The sequence below is a fragment of the Monodelphis domestica genome, chromosome 1, assembly GCF_027887165.1.
Source record: "Monodelphis domestica isolate mMonDom1 chromosome 1, mMonDom1.pri, whole genome shotgun sequence".
NCBI classification, from domain to species: domain Eukaryota; kingdom Metazoa; phylum Chordata; class Mammalia; order Didelphimorphia; family Didelphidae; genus Monodelphis; species Monodelphis domestica.
The window spans coordinates 447,506,861-447,531,045 of NC_077227.1; the positions used below are offsets into that span (position 1 = coordinate 447,506,861).

At 40.7% G+C, this 24,185-nt stretch overlaps 1 protein-coding gene across 1 annotated transcript in view; it reads left to right on the plus strand.

Annotated features, from left to right (window-relative positions):
* The window catches only part of LOC130457246 (uncharacterized), a 59,983-nt gene that overhangs the window by 30,346 nt on the left and 5,452 nt on the right, over nucleotides 1-24,185 (plus strand). The window contains exon 4 of the mRNA XM_056817094.1: nucleotides 12,091-12,211. Coding sequence (XP_056673072.1) covers nucleotides 12,091-12,211 — 121 coding nt within the window. The remainder of the gene's footprint in view (nucleotides 1-12,090; nucleotides 12,212-24,185) is intronic.

Genomic DNA, 24,185 nt, shown 5'->3' on the forward strand with positions numbered 1-24,185 from the left:
AGGGCACAGCATTCATTCTGGGGGGGATGGGGTTGGGGCCTGGTACTCTATCACTAAAAGGTTTATCATCACTGATATAGACTGTATGTGTGCTATCTTGTAATGCATCTTTATGTGTTCATCATATAATGTATTTCATATAATGTTTCATATCAATTATACTGTTAGAAGACACATAGCATTTATACTATGGAAAAATTCATGATAGAAATAAAGTGAGGAATAGTATGCTTCAGTCTGCATTCAGACTCTATCACTTCCTTCTTTGGTGGTGGATAATCTTTTCTGTCATGAGTCCTTTAGAGTTGTCCTGGACCCTTGCATCGCTGGTAATCATTAAATCATTCACTGCACATTATTTTGCTATTACTGTGTACAAGTGTTCTCCTGGTTCTACTCACATCACTCTCTATGACTTCGTATAAGTCTTTCCATGTTTTTTGAATGAACATCATAGATCTTCTTAGGCTTTTCTGCTGTGCTTCTTCTTGCTGTCACTCCTCTGTGTGTGTCTCCATGTGGACACTGTCACTAGCTGCTACTACTGCCCCAAGGATTCCTCTAGGACACTGATGAGAAATCTGATTCTTCTGACCCTCTGATGTTCAGAGAGTTCTCTAGTCAAGGTGGGGCCCCCAGAGACCAAGGCTAAAGACTGATGCTCTTCTCCCCTGCTCTTACCGCCTACAGGGATTCCTTTTCAGGGGGTTAGCTGGAATGACTTTTCTTGATGGCATACATTCAAATTCCCCATTTAAATTGGCTTGCTGGTTTTATACAAGGTCCATAGTGCATGGCAAAGTCTCCTCAACTAATCTGGATATACTTTCTGTCCACTTGTCAGTCCTTCCATGACTTTCAAGGACTTCTAAAGCTTTTGATAGATTAATTCAATAGAAGTGTCTAGGCCTTGTTCATACTTAGCTCATGCTTCTGCTTTTTTCCATGGACTCCATGGAGATGTTTTCACCTGATAAAGGCATCACAGCTAAAAGGGTTGATTTGATGGATTGAATTACTCAGTTAACTCCCACCTTTATACTATGATTCTTTAATCTCTGATACTATACCCATGTGCCCAGACATAGAGAACTCTTATGACATTCTTGGGACTCCATATCTAAATGTGAGAGAGATTCCTACTAAAATTTAATGGCTAAATAAGTTGTGGCATATGATTGTGATGAAATACTAGTGTGCCATAAGAAATGATGAGCTGGTTAATAAAAAATAAACAATCATAGGAAACCTACACAAAATTATGAAATCTGAAACCAAGAGAATGTTACAGACAGCAACAGAAATATTGCTTGAAAAATAATGTGTATGCCCACTTCCAGAGAAAGAACTAATAAAAGAAACAAGCAAGGCAGTGTTTCTTATATGCTTTTAGTTAAATTATGCCTTCACTAGCACAAGGAGGAGAGGGAGGGAGAGAGAGGGGGTATCTAGGAACTTTAATGTAACAAATAATTAAAGAAACCTTCATGTCAGAGAATACTAGAGATAATGAGTTTCTATATCTCCTTGGGAGGAAGGGGGACATAGAAATGATACAGCTAGTGGAGCTGGGGTGAAGGTTAAAGTTCAGGAGGAAGCTTATCAACACTGATTCTGTGTCAAAGAGAATCAAATCCAGACAAATACAGAACTGACTCACTTTGGGATACTTGCTCAAGGTGAGTTAACTAGGATCTTTGGTGTCAAAGTCTGTCCTGACTTCCAAAAGAATGAAAATAACAAGGGGCTCTGCGTCTTTGAGATGTAAGTTTGCTGAACCTTCTGGCAGAGTCATCAAGATAAAATCAGGGCATAAAAATACAGTCAAAGAGTTCAAAGAATTTTTGAGTAGTTAAAAAGGAAGCCAGCTAGGTAAGTTACGGCACGATTCAGTGGTAGGAGCCAAAAAAAGACAGATTTGTATTTGGTTCAGTAGAATTTCTATCCTCTTCCTTCTTGTTACTTCAAGGTCAAGATGGGGCTTTGAACAGGGGAGTCCTATTTTCTTGGCCAACTGGAAGTTTTTATAATTTTGGAGGGAGATTAAGGGGGGTTTGAGTAAGCAGTGGGCTCAACTGAGACAAAGGAAAGTTCATTGGGAATACAGTTAGTAAGAGAGGTGATGCAACATAGCAGACGTGGAGTGGAAATCAAGGCATTAATTTTGCTTTTGCCCCAGTTTTTGACTTTTGATTGTTTTGGTGGAGATGTTCTGCTGATAATTATTATGTAGTTACTTTGTTCTGGAATTTTCTCTTGGAGTTCTTTTGAATTTTAGTATTAACATGACTATTTGAGAAGGTATTTCTGTTCACTTATGTTTTCTGTCTCTCTGCAAGGGATGGCTGGAGAAGGTCTCCCTTATTCTTATCTCTTTCCATCTTTTCCTGGCTCTGCAATTGCTGGAGTTATTATCACCCTAGCCAGTCTTTTCAGGATAGAAGTGGGAGTAGAGGACTACAAGCAGCTAGCCACACTGAACTCTTCGTCCTTGACTTGGAGTAAGATGGTCAGCAAACCTGGCTAATAATAGCTTCTTGGCTTTGGTCCATTTAGCAGTCTTAGATTGGGACACCAAGACAAAAATCACTATCCAGAATGGAACAACCTAGGCTGATATCCTGGTGCTTATGCTCTGTCTCTTTCAGCAGTCCATCTCTCACCATTGTTAGATGTAACTGAATTATGATGTCTTCTGTGTAGCCATTCATTCATTCATTCATTCATTCATTCATTCATTCATTCATTCATATAGTAACAGTACCCTAGTAGTCTCTGGGCTCTGTCCTTTAACACAATTCTGGATTGGGATTCCAGACTAGGTTCAAGCTCTGCTGGCGTGATCTGTTATTAGCTGTATAATGGTAGACAAGTTGTTTTATATGTCTGAGCCTTAGCTTCTCCAACTGAAAATAAATATGATATTAATTACTTGCACCATGGCCTCATTGGGGTATTGTAAGGAAAGAAATTTTTAAACCTTAAAGCATTATATAAATGTGATGATCAAGCAGAGAAATCTGAAAATTAGCCTATTTTAAGGGACAATTTTAATGATTCTGATGTTTTGAAATAATAGTTGATGATTGAACTTGTAATTTCATTGATCTCGACAACTTCCAAATGAGGAATCTGCCTTTGCTGGGACAGTCATCTGGGCATCCTACAGCCCTAGAGAACTGAGCACTCTAAGTTGAAGAAATTCACACAGGATCACACAGTGTGTTAAAGGAAGAATCTGAACCAAGGTTGGTTTGCCTCCAAGGCCAGTTCTTTATCCATTTTACCACAATTTTCTCTCTAAATAATATTTTCTGGGAAAGAAAAACAAAAAGTCTCTGTGCTGTGCGACTTTTCGTAAGTTGTTCACTTCTTGTGCCTCATTTTTCTTTTCAGGAATATGAGGAATATGATCTCTGCTATTTCCTATTTCTGTGAATTACACTCCCCCGACTAACCCTCACATTATTAAAAATCTCTGAGGGGTGATTATCTTGTATGTAACTATTTGTTCATTCATTCAATAAGCATTTATTCTCTACTAATTGCCAGACCCAGTGCAAAGCTAAGGAGTTAGAGAGAGAGAGAGAGAGAGAGAGAGAGAGAGAGAGAGAGAGAGAGAGACAGTCCCTGCTTTCAAAGAGTTTCCATTCTATTAGGGGGAAATGCATAATGTACGCAGAAAAGTGAATACAATATGTGTGTATATATATATATATATATATATATATATATATATATAAAGAGTAGATAACATCACACATATAATTAATTGTTTTCAGAGAAGGCTTGTTGAACTGAACTGAATTTAATTTCTTTAAAACTTTTTATCTTTTTTATATATAAAGTGAACTATCACCACCCCACTTTTTCAGCCTTACCTTATATGTTACCGTTTTCCCACATGTTTTGTGCTACAGTCAATATGGATTATTCTGCCTCTTGTATACCATACACTGTGCCTTAATGTATCCATGTCTTTGCACAGACTTTTCCTCATGTGTTCTCCCTTTCCACTTTTACCTATTGGATTCCTGCCCATCTGGAATGCTGCTTCCTCCTCTAGAGCACCTTCCTTGATTCCCTTGATTAGTAATGACCTCCTTCAGATCTGATATGGCATTTTGTTTTTCCATTCCTCTAATGCACTTATCACATAATTCTGTACAGCATACTTTTCTGTTTGTGTGTTTCATCTTCCTACTAATGTGTAAGATCCAAGAGGGTAGGAATTATGTTTGATCTATACGTCCTATCTCTGTACATCAGCACATAGATAATAATTGTCTATAGAATAAATCTTCATTGTTTTGCATTTGTGATGAAAAAATAATAATGGAGGTAAGCTAGCAGAGGAGAAAGGAATTTAAAAGAGAGTAACTGAAGGTGAATAGTCTTATCAGCTATTGAAAGGAATAAACTTGGACCAGCCTCATCCCTTCTAATCCAGAACACAGAATTGTACTCAGCCAATTTTGATTCTCCCTAATTTTGAAGAGGGTGGTATTTCAAGTACTACTTTGGATTTGGGTGGAGACAAAGATGTAGATGAGATCACTGGAGTCAATATCTAGCAGAATGGTCATTGTCCATGAAATCCCCATCTTGGTCAAGCCTCTTCATTTTTCAAGACCTCATATTTCTTATTTGCTAAATGATCCTAGATTCAGCCTTCAAGTGTTTGATGCTGAGTGACAGGTGGAGAAACAAGAGAGACAAAGGGCATGAGATTAACTTGTCATACTCACATAATCACATTTCAAGCAAAAGGGACCCGGGAGACTTTCAGACCCAAACCATTCCAAGAATCAATCTTTTCTACAACAGATCCAACTCATGGCAATCCAGTCTTTGCATCATAGTTTCTGTATGGTGCTGCCAAATTGGGAAAACAAACCTCGACAAAGATATTTGTTCTGATGGTTCATTAAAAGATAGTATAGATTTAGCAGAAACTGTCAAATTAGAAAAAAAGTGTTCTGTTTCTACTCCAGGAAGGGTCCTATTAGAGCTGAAAGGACCAGATAGAGGACCTAACTTAGGCCTGTGTCAGATCAAACAGGCCAGAGCAGGAGAGAAGTCTTTTCTATCAACAGAAATGAATGGAGAATGGAGGGGAATGGAGGAGAATGGAGAAGAAAGGCATCCCACTTGCAAGGGCTCTCTATGTCTGCCTCGCCAGACTCCTTCTTGAAGTTATGTCATAGGGTCATAGGATAATGGACTGAACTAGAAGAGACATTTTAGGCTAGTTCCCTCTCTCTGTCTCTCTGTCTCTCTGTCTCTCTGTCTCTGTCTCTCTTCTCTCTCTCTCTCTCTCTCTCTCTCTCTCTCTCTCTCTCTCTCTCTCTCTCTCTCTCTCTCTCGTCTCTGACTCTCTTTGTCTCTCTTTTAACAAAGAAGGAATATGGTATAGTAGATAAAAAGTTGGACTTGCAGAAGAGAAAACCTAGATTCTAATCTCGTTTCTGAAAATATGAATAGTTATGCAATTTGTGTGTATATTTATACACATATAACTATGTGTCTCTATATATAAAACTATGTGTATATACACACACAGCTTCAGTTTCCTCACATAATAGGTGGAGTTAATCTATATCTATATCTATGCTTTGGCATATTATGCTGCTGAAATCACATGATGGGATCCTTCTTGTCCTGAAGTCCATAGACTCTCCATTAGGCCATGGATAGATTTTAGGGGGACCATGAACTTGAGAGGTAAAAATTGCATCCATACTTTCAGTAACTTCTAATTGAAACTTAGCACATCTTTTCAGTACAAATGCAACAATATTCTGAGAAGGGGGCCATAAATTTCACCAGATTTCCTAAGACATTTATGGAACAAAGAGGTAAAAAATTCCAAGGCTAGAGGTCATAGGGTAAAACCCTCTCATTTTCTTTTTTCCCCTTTAAACCCTTACCTTCTGAACAATACTGTATCTTGGATCTCAGGCAGAAGAGTTGTAAGGGCTAGGCAATGGGGGTTAATGACTTGCCTAGGGTCACCCAGCTAGGAAGTATCTGAGGGAAGATTTGAACCCAGGACTGTCTCTGGGCCTGACTCTCAGTCCACTGAGCCATCTAGCTGCCCCACCTTTCATTTTCCAAATGAAGAAACTGAAGTCTAGAGAGTTTAAGTGGCTTAAGTAATAAGGAATAAGGAACAGAGTCAGTATATGAACCCAGGTTCTCAGAGTCTAAAGCTCATATCATTTCTACCATACCAACTCTGGTATGTTAAAGATTAAAAATAATTAAATAAATGTCAAATATTTTTATTTTCAGTTAGCAAATTGAAGTCCAAGCTAGAAAGTGGTGTTCCCAAGGTTGCAAAAGTAAGAAGAAGCAGTGTCAGGATTTGAACCCATGTTCTCTAAACTCCATGTCTGGTGCACTTTCCTGTACATATATTTAGGTCCTATTTCATTGAGCTAGACTAAGAAATCCTTCCAGAGGCTGAGTGACAATAGGAGCGGCAGCACATTTAGAAAATGTACTTTTGGGTCAGCCCTAAAGGAAATCTATTATTCACTACAACTCTTCTTACCCCATGGACATAGCTATCCATGGGGTTTTCTTGTCAAGGATGCTGGAGTGGCTTGCATTTCCTTCTCCAGTGGGTCCTTTCTGTCAGGTAATCAGAGGTTGAGTGGTGTGCCTAGGATCATACAGCTCAGAAGTATGTAAGGCCAGATGAACTTCTGACTCCAGGCTTAGCACTTTATCCATTGAGCCACCTGGTTGCCTCCTAGGCATACAGAGGTTAAGTGACTTTCCCGAGGTCACACAGCTAGGAAGTGTCATAAGCTGTGTTTGAAGTCGTCTTCCTGAGGGTCCTTAACCACTGAGCCACAGCTGCCTCGGTGAAAAGGAAATGAGGAAAAGGGAATGAAGAGAATCAAATATTTGCCTTCTTCCTGTCCTTATTTATTTTGGTCTTCTCAGTGGAGTTTCAGAGTGTCTTTGTAAGAAGGTGATGCCCTTTTTCAAAGGCAGAGAAGAGAGAAAAGGTGGTAACCTCACTTGCTGCTTCCTTTACTAACATCCTGTCCAGAGGCTCTCTACTGCCTGTTCTATGGGTATAATCTAACTCCGCTCTCTGTATGACAAGTCACTTTTATCTCTGAGGCATGTTTCTTCCTCTTTAAAATGAATTCGGTCTAGATGCTTTCTAATGTCCCTCCCAGCTCTAAAAAGGCAGTTTATGGCAGCTTGGAAAGAATCCTGAAATTAGCAGAGACCTGAGATCTGTCACTCACTGATTGCATGATCTTGAGAAAATCATATAACACTTTGAGGTCTTTATTTCCTCCCTGTAAAATGATGGGGTTCCACAGGAGGAACTTTAAGGTCTTTATTCCCTCCCTGTAAAATGATGGGGTTCCACAGGAGGAACTTTAAGGCCCCATCTAGTTTTAACATTCTGGGGTTCTAACAGGCTGATGCCCTTCACACTATGATGGCCCCTCATTGACTAATGCCTATAACAACCCATAAATGATATTTGAGTTATGGGGATGCTTTGGAAAGAGAATGCAGGGACTCGGGTATAAATTCATGGTCAAGTGGCTGTGACTAGAAGAACCGATAGCCTTAACATAAAAAGCTTCTGAACCATTGGCTCTAAAAATAGTACTTGGTGATTTACATCTAATTTGCATTCAGCTCTTTCAATGCAGAAAACATACAGAAGTAGCCCATCACCCAACTCCTGTACTTCCTACATTTGTCCCCTGCGCCCACTCTGTCACCTCTTCCCCTCATAACACTAGCTGAGCTCAGATTAACTTGGAAAAAATGATGGGGTGGGCTCCGAATGGGAATACTCATTCTCAACTCCCTGGATCCCTCATTTCTAAACATTTGCCCTGGGGAACCCAGGACTTCCAGAATGGTACAATCCCAGGCCAGTATGATGGATGGCTTTGTGCCCATACCAGGCAATAAGCATGATTGAATTTTCACAGTTGAAACCATTAAAGGTTATTCTACTTTTAATTCTTTGTGGTCGGTGTTCTCTCTCCTTCTTTGGAGAAACCCTTGATTTTCACTTGCGAGATGCTTGGCTGCGCTTGTCATACCCTAAAAGGTGATTTCAGTTCTCGGATGCCAAAGAACCTTTTCTTCTAATCAAAACACAGCTGCATAGTCCCGTGTGATCTGCTAATGGGCACCCCAACTCTGGGGTATGTCTGTCTGTACCTGTGAAAATAGATATAATTAGTATAACAGATATCATATGTATATGCAAATCCAGCAGGTAAAAATGACTAGTAATGAGACAGGATTTTCGTTTGCCAAACCTAATCAAAGCAACTGAGCAGCCTAATCAAACACATGCGACCCCCACTCACCCCGCCTGCTTGCCTGCCATCCCTGTAGTGTGGCTGTCCTTTTTGGTCCCCTTTGTTCCCACATTTAGGGCCTTCTATCCAGGTTTCACTATTTATTTACTTAAGAAAATGTATTCCCATAATTTTTCTAATCATGTTTTTTAATTAACCACTTGCATGCCATGTGCCTGTCCAGGGTAGGCTTCTGAGAGTCAGGAAGCAGTAGAGAGAAGAGGAGGGAAGGAGAGAGGGCATTGGGATTCTTTCCCCTACGTGAGAGATGGGTGGTGAAGGAAGCTCCAAATCTGGGATTTAGAAGACTTCAAGGTGAGTACTAACTCTGCTTCAAGCAACCTCAATTAAGGTGTAAAGTATGTTACCGACTTTTAAAGTTCTATAGAAATGTGAGCTATTGAAGCTGTGTGGTCTTGGACTAGTTACAGATAGATTGATTTCTCAACAGTCATCCCAAAGTGGCAACTTTGGGACATAGTGAGTTCCCCATCACCCATCACGAGAAATACTTGAGCAGAGGTTGGGTGGCCGTACCTAGGAAAAGTTGTAGAGGAGATTCCTGTTCATACATAGATTGTGCTAACTACAAACTCCAGAAATGGAAGATCCCATGGTTCTAGATCAGCTTTCTGGGACCTCAATTTTCTCCTCTCTAGAATGCCGAGTTTGTGACAATATGACTTCTAAGTTCTCATCTATTTCTTTTTTCTACAACTTTCTGTTAAGTTATGAACCACTTCTTAGACACGATGGGTAATGAGGATAAATTGAGAGAGCTGTAGCAGGTAAGTATCTTGATATATCAGGTCAACAAATGACCAACAGCAAAGGAGGTTCAGGAAGGCAAGTAATAGGACAGGCATAAGATTCAAGAACCCACAGCAAAGAGTAGCCTGGACTCTAGTTCTCTAGATCAGTGGTGTCAAATTCAAATAGAAATGGGGGTCACTACTTTGCTACAAAGAGAATGTTGGAATAGAAATGCAGATGAAAACATATGATTTATCACATGTTTATTTGGGTATATGATTTGGGATTTTGGTTTTATAAGATTACTCTTAAAAATAAATAATATGGAAATAGATTTTAAGTGATAAGACATGTATAACCCAGTGGAATTGCTTGTCAATTCCAGGAGCGTGGAGGGAAGAGAAGAGGGAGGCAACATGAAGCATATAATTTCCAAAGACTTATGTATAAATTTGTTACTGGAATAAAATAAAGATAAATTTAAAAAAAGGAAATGGGGATCACTAAACTATAAATAGAGATCCCTGCTAGATAGCCACAAATCAGCATTATCTAAGTTGTATTATAATTTTGTTTATAGTGTTAAATATGTCCCAATTACATTTGAATCCAGTTAAGGTTGAATACTGGAATTTTGTGGGGGCATCCAGTAATTTGAGTTTGATACCATTGCTATAAAGGACTGTTAAAAGAAAGGCAGATATTCAGAAAGGAACTATGGGATAGGGCATTGGAATAGAGAGGGAAGGGGATCTTAGCAAGATTTTGGGGGATGGCCCCTGGATCTGGGACCCCAGATCTTGAACCTGGGAGAACAAAACAAAGACCTATTTGTGAGAATTGGGGTACACAGTTGAGGGTGGGGAGTTAGTCATAACAAAACAAGAGCTTAGTTACTAAAGCTGAGATACAGAGTTAGCATGGAGCCAGAAGAAAGGCTAGATTGTTGCTGAGCCACTGAAATTACAGATTGATGGGCCTTTATATCAGAAGAAACCACTTAACTGAGAATCCATGGGGTGCTGTGCCCTTCCCAGAGAGGAAACATGGTCTCTGTTCTTGGTGTGTTCCTAGCTTTATAGGGGAGATACTGTCCTTTCTTCTTGGTATAATGGAGGACATATAACCCTTGATTCCAGGAAACCCTCTAATGAAGGAACTAGAAAAGGAATATAGGCATCTTGAGATGTACAAGTCATCAGGGATGACTAGTGCCCCTTTTCAGGATTGCTTTCTTCCCATGTAGCATGAGCAGTGTCTACACCCTGGAAGAATATTCTTCATTAAAAAGAAATAGATCTTTTTAAATTAAATTCAACAGTATAAAACATCTATTAAATTTGTTAAAAAACAATCTTTTCCTAGAACACAAGCAACTTGAGGACAAGAATTGCCCCTTATTTATCTTTGTATCTTCCCCAACACTTGGCATAGGATGAATCACAAATAGGCTCAAATAATATTTGTTAAAGTTGGGGGGGAGTACTTTGACCACCTTCTGGATATAGAAAAGAGCATTTGTTCTCAAAGAGATAACTGAAGACTTCTGGGAGTCCTCAAAACCTTTTTAGGGGGTTGGAGAGGTCAAAACATTTTCATAATAATTCTAAAATGTCACTTGCCCTTTAAAATACTTCTTTTTCCAGCTGCACATCTGTATGAGGCTGAATTTTCTTCATCAACTTCCACCAGAACAACATATCATAACAGATTAAATGCAGAAACAGATATGAAAATCCAGCTGTCTTCTATTAAGAGATTAAAGAGACATTTGCAAAAATATGTAAAATGATGCCACTCTTCTCATTAAATTTTTTTGGCTTTGGAAAATATAGTTATGTTCATAAAGTGTTGTTTATAGTAACACACGATGGGTTTATTATTATCATTTTAAATGAATAAATATTTTTAGATGTTATCAGTTTTAGCTTTTAACATGGTAAATATCAATAGAGAAAGCCCACATAACAAAAGCTTTTTGGAATCCTCAATAATGTTTAAGAGCATAAAGGGATTCTGAGACCAAAACATTTGAAAACTCCTGGGTAAGATAAAAACGTGCTCCTTTTTCCTCTTCTTTTCTTCCCCATGCAATCACTGCTTGGATCTTGGAAAGAAAGTTCAACGTTAGCCTGCATTAGTTCAGAGTTACTGCTCTTGGTTCTTAGTTAATCGCTGCATTGATATTTCAGGCTTGTTGAAAGCATCAATATTTGTTCAATATTATAAGTCTTAAGTAAGCATCTAAATGACATATTAGAACTGATCATTGCAGAAAAAGATTTTCATGAAGGATAATCTGGAGCTCTCTTGTTTCCATCACTACCTGGTATCTCCAGTGGGCACATCTCTGAAGCTACTCAAATGATAACTTTTGTCTGAATAATATTAAAATGAGTAAGCCTGCATGGCAGGTTGTTTTTTGTTTTTTTTTTTAAGTGCACATTAGCAGCAAAGAGTTTGGAAGATGATCAAATATCATTGAAGGGAGAATATGGATGTGTTTACTATCTGGATTAAAAATCTCTTGAGGCTCTGATACTATTGATCAGTTTGGGTAAAGCAGGGCTACCGAGATGCCTTCAGGTTTCCAATATAAGATGAAATACAGACCCTAGAAACCATTTGAGGTCATTAGCACAAATAAAATTTGGGCTTTTCAGCATCCTAGATTTCAAGTTAGAAGGACCTCAGAGGTCATTAGGGTTCCTTCTCTCCCCCTGTTTTGTTGTTCAGTCGTTTTGCAGTTATATCTGACTCTTTGTGACCTCACTTGGAGTTTTCTTGGTAGAAATACTAGAGTGGTTTGCCGTCTTCTTTTCAAGCTTATTTTACAGATGAGAAAACTGAGGCAGATAGGGGTAAGTGACTTTCCCAGAGTCATATAGCTGGTAAATGTCTGAGACTATATTCGAACTCAGGTCTTCCTGACTCCAGGCCTGGAATTCTACCCATTGTACCACTTAAGTTTTCTGTTTTACAGAAGAAGAAACCAGCTCAGAGTCACACAAAGACAAAAGTGGCAGATGGAGGATTTGAATACAGGCCTTCGGACCTTCAATCCTTTGCTCCTTCCATTGCACTCTGCTGCCTCAGAGTCTATGGTAAGTTCTTGACCCTACTTATAAAATGCTTTAAGTCACAAGCAGGAGGATAAAATCTTTTCATGGTTAAAAAAAAAAAGTCTGTTGATAAGTTTGCTACACTATTAAAATGTTTAATCACTGGCCTGAAGCAAAAGCAACCATTAAGTCTGAGGTTGCAATTTATTAGAGTGCTCGGAAAATGCTCACCCAAATGTTAACAGGGCTTGTGGATTCCTGTAGGAAGAACAAATCTGAATCTGAAAATCCGGTTACCTTAAAAAGGCATAGAGATAAACAAAACCCAGAGCCCAAGCAAGAGATGAATGGAGATAGATACTCTCTCTCTCTCTCTCTCTCTCCCTCTCTCTCTCTCTCTCTCTCTCTCTCTCTCTCTCTCTCTCTCTCTCTCTCTCTCTCTCTCTCTCTCTCTCTCTCTCTCTCTCTCTCTCTCTCTCCCTCTCTCTCTCTCTCTCTCTCTTCCTCTCTCTCTCTCTCTCTCTCTCTTATATTTGCAGGCAAAATCCGTTCCAGGGCAGATCATGTAAAGTTTGCCCTGATCAGCAATTTAATATCCCAAATCCCATGGGATCAAATGATAAAGTGACCATAGGGCAGAACTAAGTCAATGTGACAGCAGCCAAAAGGGGGCTGGGGAACGTGCTTCGGGGGCTGAAAAAGACATGAGAAGGTTAGAGCTGTTGGTCTGCATGCTAGCGACTCACACTCCCTGGGAGGGAGAAAAAAAATCCTGCTTCTTTGGGGGATGGGGAAGCATTGTCAGAGCTCTTCTACTCTTCTAGATACTTGGCCAGTTTCAGCCAGCTCCTCTGCTCTTCCTAGAGGTGCCTCTTTCCCTCTGACCCAGGCCTGGGAGCCTTGGCAGGTATTAACTACGAGCAAAGGGAGTGCTTGCTTCGGAGATACACTTTCAAGTTGACATTAGATTTGGGAACACTTGATTCTTCTCCCCGCCCCCCCCCTTTGCTATACCCCCTACAACCCCCCCCCCGTACCCCCCCCCCACAACTACTCCTCCCCCTCACCCTCCAACGTTCATTCATTTCCCACTTTGGCTGCCCTGATCAACTTCACAGATTAAATTATTCTACCATAGTCCCTGGTGGGGACTGACTATGGAACATTAACTCTTTCTGGTAATAATGAGAATTCAGGAATGTGAAAGCGGGAAGGGATCTAACTAGGCCTAGGGGGCATGTTAGAGGATTTTGAGATGGAAGTACTCTTAGACATAATTGAAGTTCAACCTCCACATTCTACAAATAAGGAAATCAAGGCTCAGAAAGATTCAGAATTGTCCAATGTTGAATTTGAACCCCTTACAGCATTGTGGCTTCCTTGAGAGATCAAGGATTGCAGACTGGAATGGATATATCTAGTCCAACTTGCTCAACTTTTCATTATGTCATGTTCAAAGACTCTCCACTGTGGGCTCTTCACGGGGTAGAACAGTTATGGAAACGACATGCCCTATTGTACATTATAAATTGTTGTACATATACATTGATGGCCTCAGCTGGAACTGTCAACTGATCCAGCTGTTTTGAAGAGCAATCTAGAATGACTTCCAAAGGATTACAATACTGTGTATACCTTTTGACTCAGCAATGCCACTATTAGGTTTATTTCCTAAGGTGATCAGCGAAAAATATGTTCCAAAATATTTATATCAGCTCCCTTTTTGGTGGTGAAGAACTAGAAATTGAAGGGATGCCCATCAATTGAGGAATAGCTTGTTGTAGCATATGATTGTGAGGAAATATTACTCCATTGTAAGAAATGATGAGAAGGTTAATTTAAAAAACCATGGAAAGACCTACATTAAATTATGGAGAGTAAAAGAGTCAGAACCAAGAGAACATTATAGACAGCAACAGAAATATTGTTTGAAGAATGACTTATGCATGTCTACCTATAGAGAAAGAAGTGAAGACATAGTGTGTATTTATGTGTTTATATATACATATGTATATATATATATATTTTTTTTGGTCAAACGATGCCTTTTATAGTGTGGGGAGGGGAGGCAGGGACAGAGATACCTAGGAACTTTAATGTACCAAACAAACAAATTAATTAATTTAAAAAAAAGAATTGATGATTTCCAGTCCTAGGGAAAGAAAAGGGAAGAGACTGACAATAAGGTTGACATTTAAGGTAAAAAAAATAGAACAATACAAACTTCCATGATGCATCCTGTAATTTTTTAAAAGTATTTACTCTAGAATCAGGAGTCCTCAGTTTGAAACCTCACTTACATACTTACTGGTTATATTTTTCTGAGCAAGTCTGAGACTCAGTTTCTTCCACTATAAAATAGGGATAATAGTAGTTGAGTGAAGAAAACCTCCTCAAACCAGAAGGCATAATAACAATGCAAGCCACTATTATGACTCTCCATGTTTTCAAGTGAGGACCTTCCAACAGCATCTCTAAGAATTCCAGGTTCACATCTTCCATTAACTTCCATAGTGCCCATGGGAATGAAGGAAGATACCCCAGACATTATATTTATTCTCCTTTTCCCCCTTCCTTTGGACACTCCCCTCCCCAACTCTCTAATTGTTGAAAATGTCTCAAAATCCCTACTGACCACCTAGCTGATTATTACTACTACCTCCTTCCTCCACCTACCACCCTTAAATACCAATGCTGGAGATTTCAAATCAAGTGAGGAAGCTGTCTGGAGAGCTGAGCTGGAACAGAAATGGTCAGAGATGAAATGAAGTGTAGAGGTCATCTGGTCAGTGTGAAGAATGCTGGGATTAGAAGACCTAGGTTTGAATGTCTGGTCTGCTATTTAGAAGCTCTTTGACCTTGGGCAAATTATTTACCCTCTCAAGGCTGGAGTCACTTTATCTGTCAAATGAGGGGGTTAGACTAAGTGATTTCTAGGGTCCCTTCCAACTCTACAGCTATGATTCTGTGACCTTGGGAAACTGAGGCACAGAGAGGGGAAAGAATTACCTAAAGATAAAACAGCAGATTTATACATGAGACTGTGCTAAGCCAGGTAATAAGTTATCATTCCCCAACTTTGACTCTCTGTGCCTTATATCAGTTCATTATTAAAAACTCAAAATGAGGTTTGGAGATGTTCTCCTCTGTGTAAGTCATAGAACATGTCATGGGAAGGGCTGGAGTCATGTTTTGAGTTGGACTAATTATTCACTAAGGTACTAACTCTCCGGTCCATAACAACAACAATGATAATAATAACTTACATTCATAACGTTTTAAGATTTTCAAAGGTATGAAGGTAACTTCCAGCTCTCTAGTCCATATTAACAACGATAATAACAACTTACATGTTTAATGTTTTACCACTTTCAAACTTTTTTCCAAACAATATCTCATTTTCTCTTTACTTAGTAGTAAGTGGCAGAACCAGGATTGAAACCCAGTCCTTCCACTCTAATGTGCAGTCCCCTTTGGATTTAAGGTCAAGCCAAATAAAGTCATCTCATTGAGGATCTACTGCATGTTCTTCATTCTATGAGGCTATATTGTGTAGATGAATAAAGAGTAGTAAAATAGACCCTGCCCTCAGGGAGTTTGCAGTCTAGTGAAGAAGGTAAGAAATTCACATTGAAACAGACAGTCCAGTGTTAAGTTTTGGGATATGTTCTCTAAATGCAGAATTTGAGCCATACAGAGCAAGCTGGTCTTTTCCATGGCGCTGACATGTTTTTGTGTTATAAAATAAGAGAGGCGAGGAAGAGTCACATTGTTAAGGTCTCAATCAAGCCAAAAAATGTTTTGTTCCTTCTTTCATAAGAACCTGTCATCTCCACCCAACATTCTTCCAAAGGTGACAGGAATAATTCTACCTGAGGCTAATTCTAAGGTGTCATGAAACACTGCTATCACTGTCTGCCTGGGTGGGGAGAGGGCAGGATGTCCCTGGATGTCAGTGGCAAGATATAACTCTGGATTGAGCTATAGAGGAAACCTAGTGGTTAGGGAAAAAGCCCTCAGATAAACACTATTTTCACATCAAACCTCTAAATGGGGGCAAAACATGTTTTTTGACCATGCACATCTGCTGGGATTTTGCTCATCTTTCCTCAAACTCTTTTTAGGGCTTTCAGTCCTTCTAGGATGGTAACAAGGTACATGTATGCCCATGTTACAGTTGGAAAAACTGATAATCTAGGAGGAGGAGTTAGTGCCACAAGCAAGGTCACATGCCAAGTTGATTGAGTCCAGATGGTTATCCAGTAAAGTGCGTTTAGCTTGTAAGCTTATTGAGTCTCTCCTATGGCATAATGGGATTATATTTAGAGGTGACTAGGTGGCCCAGTGGATGGAGCACCGGACCTATGAAGTTGTTGTTGTTTAGTGGTTTTTCAGACATATCAGACTCTTTGGGACACTATTTGAGGTTTTCTTGGCAAAGATACGGGAAGTGACTTGTCCAGGGCCTCAGTTAGTAAGAATCTGAGTGGATTTGAGCTTGGGAAGAGGAGTCTTTCTGACTCTAAGCCTGACTCTTGGCACTCTATTCACTGTGTCACCTAGCTGTCCAAAGAACGTAGGAAGATCTGGGTCCAAATCTGGCTTTGGATACTTACTAGCTGTGTGACCCTGGGCAAAATCAGTGCCCTCATCTGTAAAATAGGGATAATAATATCACTGCCTTCCACAGTTATTATGAGGATCAAATGAGATAATAATTTGCAAAGGGCTTTGCAAACCTTAAAGCACTGTGTAGAGGAATGCTAACTATTATTATTACTGTTAGGACTAGAATCTTAGAGAGCAAGCATTTGATATGGCAGATGAGAAAACTGAAGCCCAGAGGAAGGAACTCAGAAGAGTCAGAGGAGCAGTAAGTAAAAGAGGGCCTTGCCTCCCCACCCCAATTTTTGAACTCTTACTTTTTGTCTTTGTAACAACTGTGAGGCAGAAGGGCAAGGCAAACGGGGTTAAGTGACTTGCCCAGGGCCATGCCGCTGTGAAGTATCTGAGGCCAGATTTGGACCCACGTCCTCCCGATTCCAGGTCTGGCTCTGTCTACTGAACTCTGTTCCCCTCCCTTAAAAGAGAAGACAAACAAGCAAACAAACAAACCAGTTTCTTTGATTCCAGATGGTCCTTTCAGTTGCTCATAGAGGGTAGTAGCATTTGCCCATTACAGCACTCTGGTGAGGCAGGCCATATAAGGACTATTATCTCCATTTGAAAAAGACGAGGGAATAAATAAAGCAGTTCTAGACAGGAGAAACAACTGAGGGTTGAAGAATTAAATTCAGGTCCCTTGATTCCAAGTCACATGTTCTTGCCCATTTCATCATAGTAGCCATTAACCATGTTTTCTTTCACAACATGACTAATATGGAAATGTCTTGCATGACTGCACATGTATGACCTATATCAAATTGCTTGCCTTCTCAATGAGGGTGGAAGGGCAAGAGGGAGGAGGGAGAATCTGGAACTCAAAAATTTTTATAAAAGTATGTTAAAAATGATTTTATACATGGAATCGGAAAAATAATAAAATGTTTTAAAAATAGTAGCCAGTAGACTAATTCTTCAACTCTACACGTTCATGGTTCTTTCTGTAAGGCTAGGTCTGTGTGACATTCAAATGACTGGCCAATTTGGTTGAATTCGTTTAAAAAAGAAAAAGTCAGTCACCTAATTTACTGAAATCAAGTATCTTCTACCACAGTAAAAGAGGGTGCAGTGGATACAAGCACTGGGCCAGGAATCAGGAAGACTTTCATTGAGATTCTGGCTTCAGATACGTACTGGTTCTATGACCTTGGGCAAGTCACTTAATCTGTTTGCCTCAGTTTCCTCCTCTGGAAAATGGAGTTGATAATAGCACTTAACCTCTCAGGGTTGTTATGAGAATCAAATGAGGTAACAATTATAAAATGCTTAGCACGGTGCCTGGCATATATATAAATGTTAGCTATTATTATAGTAACTTGGTGATTCATTGATTTTTTTCCATTTTCCTATCAGTTGTGCAGGTGTTATATTTGTCATAATACAGTCGTGCTGTGTTTAATTACATGTAGTCACCCAATCATAGATTAAGAGCCAGGAAGTGCCTTAGTGGACAATTAACTCGACCCTCTCATTTTATATATGAAGAACTAAGGTCCAAGGAGGTTTAATATCTTGTCCAAGGATGAGATGAGGCTGGAAAGGTGAAAATGGAATCATCCCAGGCCTCAAGGAGCTGAAATTCTGTTAGGTAAGAGGAGGTAAGCAGGAGAGGTAAGATTTGAACCCAGGTCCTCTGATTTCAGAGCAACTTCTCTTTCTATCGTCCTGTGTTGTCCTGGAGTAAGCAACTATACTGGCATTCTGAAGCTAACATGCTAACTTTTGCAGCCTGGGGCAAGTCCTCATGATCTCCAAGACTTACCTTCCTGTCCTATCAGATGGGGGGAGGGGTTGGGTGTGATGATCTCCGACTTTGGGGCTTTAGCATTCTACAACCTATCATGTCAATAACCAAAGTAATACAGGAAGTTGCTGCCATCCCTTGGAGGTCCCCACTCACAGGACTTCATGTCCTGGAACTGTCCCTGAAGCTGTTTGCCCACCCCCAAACTTGGGTCACCTCCATGTTTCTCATACACCACCGAGGAATGTAGTACAGTGGAAAGAGCCACTGTCCCTGGAGTAAAGGGGACTGAGTTCAACTCTCATCTCTGATGCTTATGGCCTATTATGACCAAAATGAGGAGGAGGTTAGATTTGATGGGCTTCTTCTTCTTTTTTTACATCCTTACCTTCCATCTTAGAATCAATACTGTGTGTGTATTGGTTCCAAGGCAGAAGAGTGGTAAGGGCTAGGCAATGGGGGTCAAGTGACTTGCCCAGGATCACACAGCTGGGAAGTGTCTGAGGCTAGATTTGAACCCAGGACCTCTCATATCTAGACCTGACTCTCAATCCACTGAACTACCCAGCTGCCCCCTGATGGACTTCTGAGGGCATTTGTAGTTCTAGATTTATGATTCTAGAAAATTTAACCTTATCTCTTTTTATTAAATCCTTACTTTTCTGTCTCTGTAACAATTCTAAGACAGAAGAGCAAGGGCTAGGTAAATGGACTTAAGTGGCTTGCCCAAGGACACACAGCTAGTAAGTGTCTGAGACCAGATTTGAACTCAGGAAGAGGAGTCTTTCTGACCTCAGGCCTGGCACTCTATCCCCTATATCACGTAGATTCATTTAACGATTAGTGTCTGTGCTATGGAAATCAGATTTTCCTGATCCTCCCAGTTATTAGTGCTCTTACCATTGCCCCATCACCTAGGTTCCAATAGAAATTAATCTCCTTGCTGCTTGACATGATTCCATTTTCATCTTTCCATCATTATCCCAGAACTCAGAATGTTGCCTAGAACTTGTTGTTGTTGGGAATTGTAATTTCTTTTTTTTTAATTATTTATTTAATTAATTTAGAATATTTTCCCTTGGTTACATGTTCTTTCCCTCCCCTCTTTCCAACCCCCTCCCATAGCCAATGCACAATTCCACTGAGTTTTACATGTGTCATTGATCAAGACCTATTTCCATATCATTAATACTTGCACTAGGTTGAATCATATCGCCACTGAATCATGTGATCGAGCAGTTGTTTTTCTTCTGAGTTTCTGCTCCCACAGTTCTTCCTCTGGATGTCGATAGTGCTCTTTCTCCTAAGGGACCTGTAATTTCAATGATGTGGGGACCTTTTGGTGAGGAGACTCCTTCTATCAATACTGTGCAATTTATAGTATTACAAAGTAGTCTGCAGTGTTGAGGGGGCCCAGGGCCGCATCCCTAGTGTATGTCAGAGGTGAGAATCCAGGCACTGGGAGACCAGTTCCCTAGTCCTCTGACTAGACTAAAAGAACTGAACTGCCATTGGTGGGAGGAGGTGCACCTTGCTTTCCTGTGAAGGAGACTTGTCTTGCCCTGGGATAGATTAAGGAGAAGGAAGATAAGATGAGGGAGCCTAGAAAAGAGGAGGAAGCCACTTACTGGCTGCAGCAATAGCCCTTCGGGTTTACGAAATGCTTTCTTTCCTCACTGCCCACATGTGATACCAGTAGGGCAGGTTTTCCTATCCCTAATATACAGAGGAGATAACTGAGGCTCAGAGAGCTGAAGAAGTGACTTGCCCCAGTTCCTCTGGTCAATAAGCAACAGAACAAGGACTTAAATCCAGGTCCCCTGACTCAAGTTCCTGGAAACCTTCTACTACACCACACGGCCTGCCTCCCATCTAGTAAGGGTTGGAAGAATCTTTCCAAAGGACCCTTTTTATTGCCTTCCTGTTTATGGCTGAGAAGTAAACAGTTGTGGAGTCAAGTTGTCTCCTTCTGCAGCTTGTGGGATGTGGTCTGAGATCCCCAAATGATATTCCTTTTGTTTGGCAGCAGAAAAACATCAGCCCAAATCAACTCAGCTTTGGGAATCATCTTTAGAATTATAAGAGGGCCCCAGTTCTTTTTATCCTCCTTGGTTGCATCCACCTTTTCCCTCCCTCTCATCTCCCCTTAAGTACCTACTATGTGATGTGTATGCAACAGTCTCCTGCCAGTCCCAGAGTTTTGTGCAAAGGATTTGTTCTCCCTTTCTGTCCTCTACTTCTCCATTCCTTCTCCTCGAAGAAGCCCAGGATGAGCCTGCTCAAGACACCTCCATGGCTCCTTGGTTTTTGCAGAGATCATTCCCAGTTCCATACATGTGTATATGTATATGCCTCTATGGATGTGTGTATATGTGTGCATATCTATAGGTAGGTACATTTGTTGTTGTTCACTCCTACTATCGGTCTTGTCTAACTTTTTATGGCCCCAATTTAGAGGGTTTCTTGGCAAAGATACTGGAGTGGGTCATCATTTCCTTCTCCGATTGATTTTACAGCTAAGGAAATAGAGGCAAACAGGGTTAAGTAATTAATCACTGGAGGCAAATGGGGTTATATGATTAAGTGGCAAGTCACTTAACCTTGTTTGCCTCAGTTTCCTTATTTGCAAAATAAGTTGGAGAAGGAATCGGCAAACCACTCCAGTATCTTTACAAAGAAAACCTCAAAAGGGGTGACAAAGAACTGGACATGATTGAAAAATGAGTAAAAGAAATGTGTCTGAATCTATATTTATGTTTGTATCTCTATCTCTATACACATATGTATATATAAATATGGATGTATATACATATTTATAAAAACCCACAATATGTATTTGTATATATATGTACACATGTGTATTCATTTATAAAAACTTAAATATGTATTTGTGTATATATACACATGTATTAATATCCACAACATGTATTTGTATATATGTACACATGTATGCATATTCATTGAAATCCACATGCATTTGTGTACATATACACACATCGTGTGAGTATATATGTATATATGCATACAAACAAGTATCCAAGATTTAAAATAGGAATGCACCTTTGAAATTGAGTCTAATTTTTGCATTTTACAGATGAGTAAACTGAGGCCCAGTGGGAGAAAGTTGCCTTGCTCAACATCACATGTGTAGGATGCTAAGAGAATGTAATTTTGTTTGGAAGTATGGCTTAATTTCTAAGCAGCTTGCTCTATTTTTTTTTTTTAATGTCCTTCTCACTGGCCCCTGGTTTTTTGTTTTTCATGACTGACTCCATGTCTGAATGGGTTGCTTTTAATGTCCCCATTCAAGGCCTCGGTTACCCCCTTAGTCCTGGCACCAGCCCAGCCTCCTGCCTACCATGGATTGAATCCTCCGGTTCAGAGCTGGGACGCATTTTTTGCTAATGGATGCTTCTGGTGCCTGAAGGTGAAGTATTCAGACTAAGATGACACCCATGACGTAGTGGCAGTAAACTCCAGGGAGACTGATAGTTTGAAATTATGAAGAGAAATTTAACTGGGAATCGGATGGCACCAGTTGAAGGGAAGGAAATACAGAAGCCCAGAGAGAAAAAGTAGAAGACAGAGAAAAGGGGTGGGTGGGCACTGTTAGAAATAGAGAGGAAGACAGGAAGTGAGCAAAACAGAGTGAGTGCTAGACATGGAGAAAGAGGCAAAAAGAGTGTGAGACAGGGTCAAGGGAAATGCAAATACCCTCTTGCCCTGGAGGAACTTCCTCACTTCTGCTCTGGGCATGTGTCTGCCTGAGATAGCCCTTTAGGACTCTAAAGCACCTTGATCACATTTATGGAGCCTAACAACGCCATCATGATGCAAGCAGCATCATTTTTATCATACTCATTTTGTCCATGAGGATACTTAAATTCAGAGAAACTATGACATGGCAAAAGGCACATAGCTTATGGCCAAACTGGACTTGAATTGTGGCCCTCTGACTCATTCATTTCTCTTTCCACCACTCTACGCTGCTCCTTTCAATATAAATCCCCAGAGGGCATGGGATGTGTTTGTTCATTCTCTTTGTGCAGGGCATAGCATGGTGTGATTTGAGAAATACTCCATAATAGTTTGCTGCTGCTGCTAAAAATCATCCCCCACACTTGTAGAACATTTTTAATGTCTGCAAGGATCTGAAATGTTGAACAGGCTCTGTTATGTCTATTTGGTGTTCACAAGAGCTTCAGGATGGAGGTAGTGGTATTATGCTCCCATTTTACAGTAAGGAAAATCAGACTATTGAAAGGTGCTTAATTAGGAGCCGAGGCTTGTGGCTCCCAGCCTTTGTTCTCCCCAAAAGATGACGCGGGGTATACTGAGAAGTTGGCAACAATGACCAGGATGTTGGCGTGCAATATCAGTGGTGAACTGAGGGTGCTTCGTTGCCGAGGGATGGATAAAGTGACTGGTTTGCAAGAGCGATCTTGAAGTGTTCTTTGAGTTGTTCTCTCCCCTGTGTGCAGCCCCGAGGGCAGAGAATCAAGGCGCTCACACCCACACTTTTAACAAGCTCCACAGGCGGGCTCTTAGCTCCTGGCAGCTCAGTCCCAGTCAAGGTCAGGGCCTTTGCTCACAATCTCAGCGTCTCTCTTAAGCCTCAGGTGTTCTTGCCCCTGCTACCTCCCTCCTGAGGTTAATGACTAAGCCGGCCACCTGGAAGCCAAGCACAGAAATGGGGAGCAAGGTCAATTGCAGGCCTTCCTTCCTCGGCTGGAATTCACCCCCCCCCCCGCCCCCCCATCCACTCTGATGGGAATTTCTCTGAATGTCTCTGCTCTGGGCTGCGCGCTTACCCTGGGACCTACTCAGATGAACACATCTCAGAAGTACGGATGGGCAGGTTTGATCTGCAGACCCACCCTGCTGTGACAGACTCCCCAGCCTCTCCGAGGTGAGAACAGGTTCATAGGGCCCAGGGAGGGAGAGGGAGGCAGGCTCTCTACCAAGTCTCCTGGGGTGGCCGCCTCTGGGAATTGAGGGGGAGCAATCCAGAGACGAGGCAGGGATATATTGGGGAGTGGGGATATCAGTCTTTAGTTCTTTCTGTCGCCTTCACCTGGGACACTCTGGTTTCCTGGGGGAGGACTTTGATTTTGGCTCTTTCCTTTTTCTGTATTACAACTTGACCCCCTGACATTGGTAAGAGTAAAGAAGTAAGCTACTTACCTGAGTTCCCAAGCAACGTACTACACCTCTGGGGGCTGCAGATTAGGGATAAGAATTTATTAAAAGGTCATTTTCCCCATCTCTCCACCTCCATCTAAATCCCAAACAGGTTTCTCTTTTTTCTTTTTGGCAGTTCATGTTTGAGGCTGGTGTGAGTCTATTGAGGAAAATGCCATTCAAATGAAACTTTTTTTTTTGAGGCATGGAGGCAGAGTGGAGAAGCCACATTTTTTTTTTAAGGAAGGAAAATGGGAAATTGGCCTGAATACATGTTGAGTCCCTGCTTCCAAGCAGTTCCTAAATTCTGGCAAATGCTCAATGAGCTCGTTGTAATTTCCTTGGCTGGGTTATCTCCGTTGTCCTAAACTTTAAACCCGAATCATTCATCGAGGGCCCTTCTGTAAGACCGTCCTGTTAAAGAGCTCG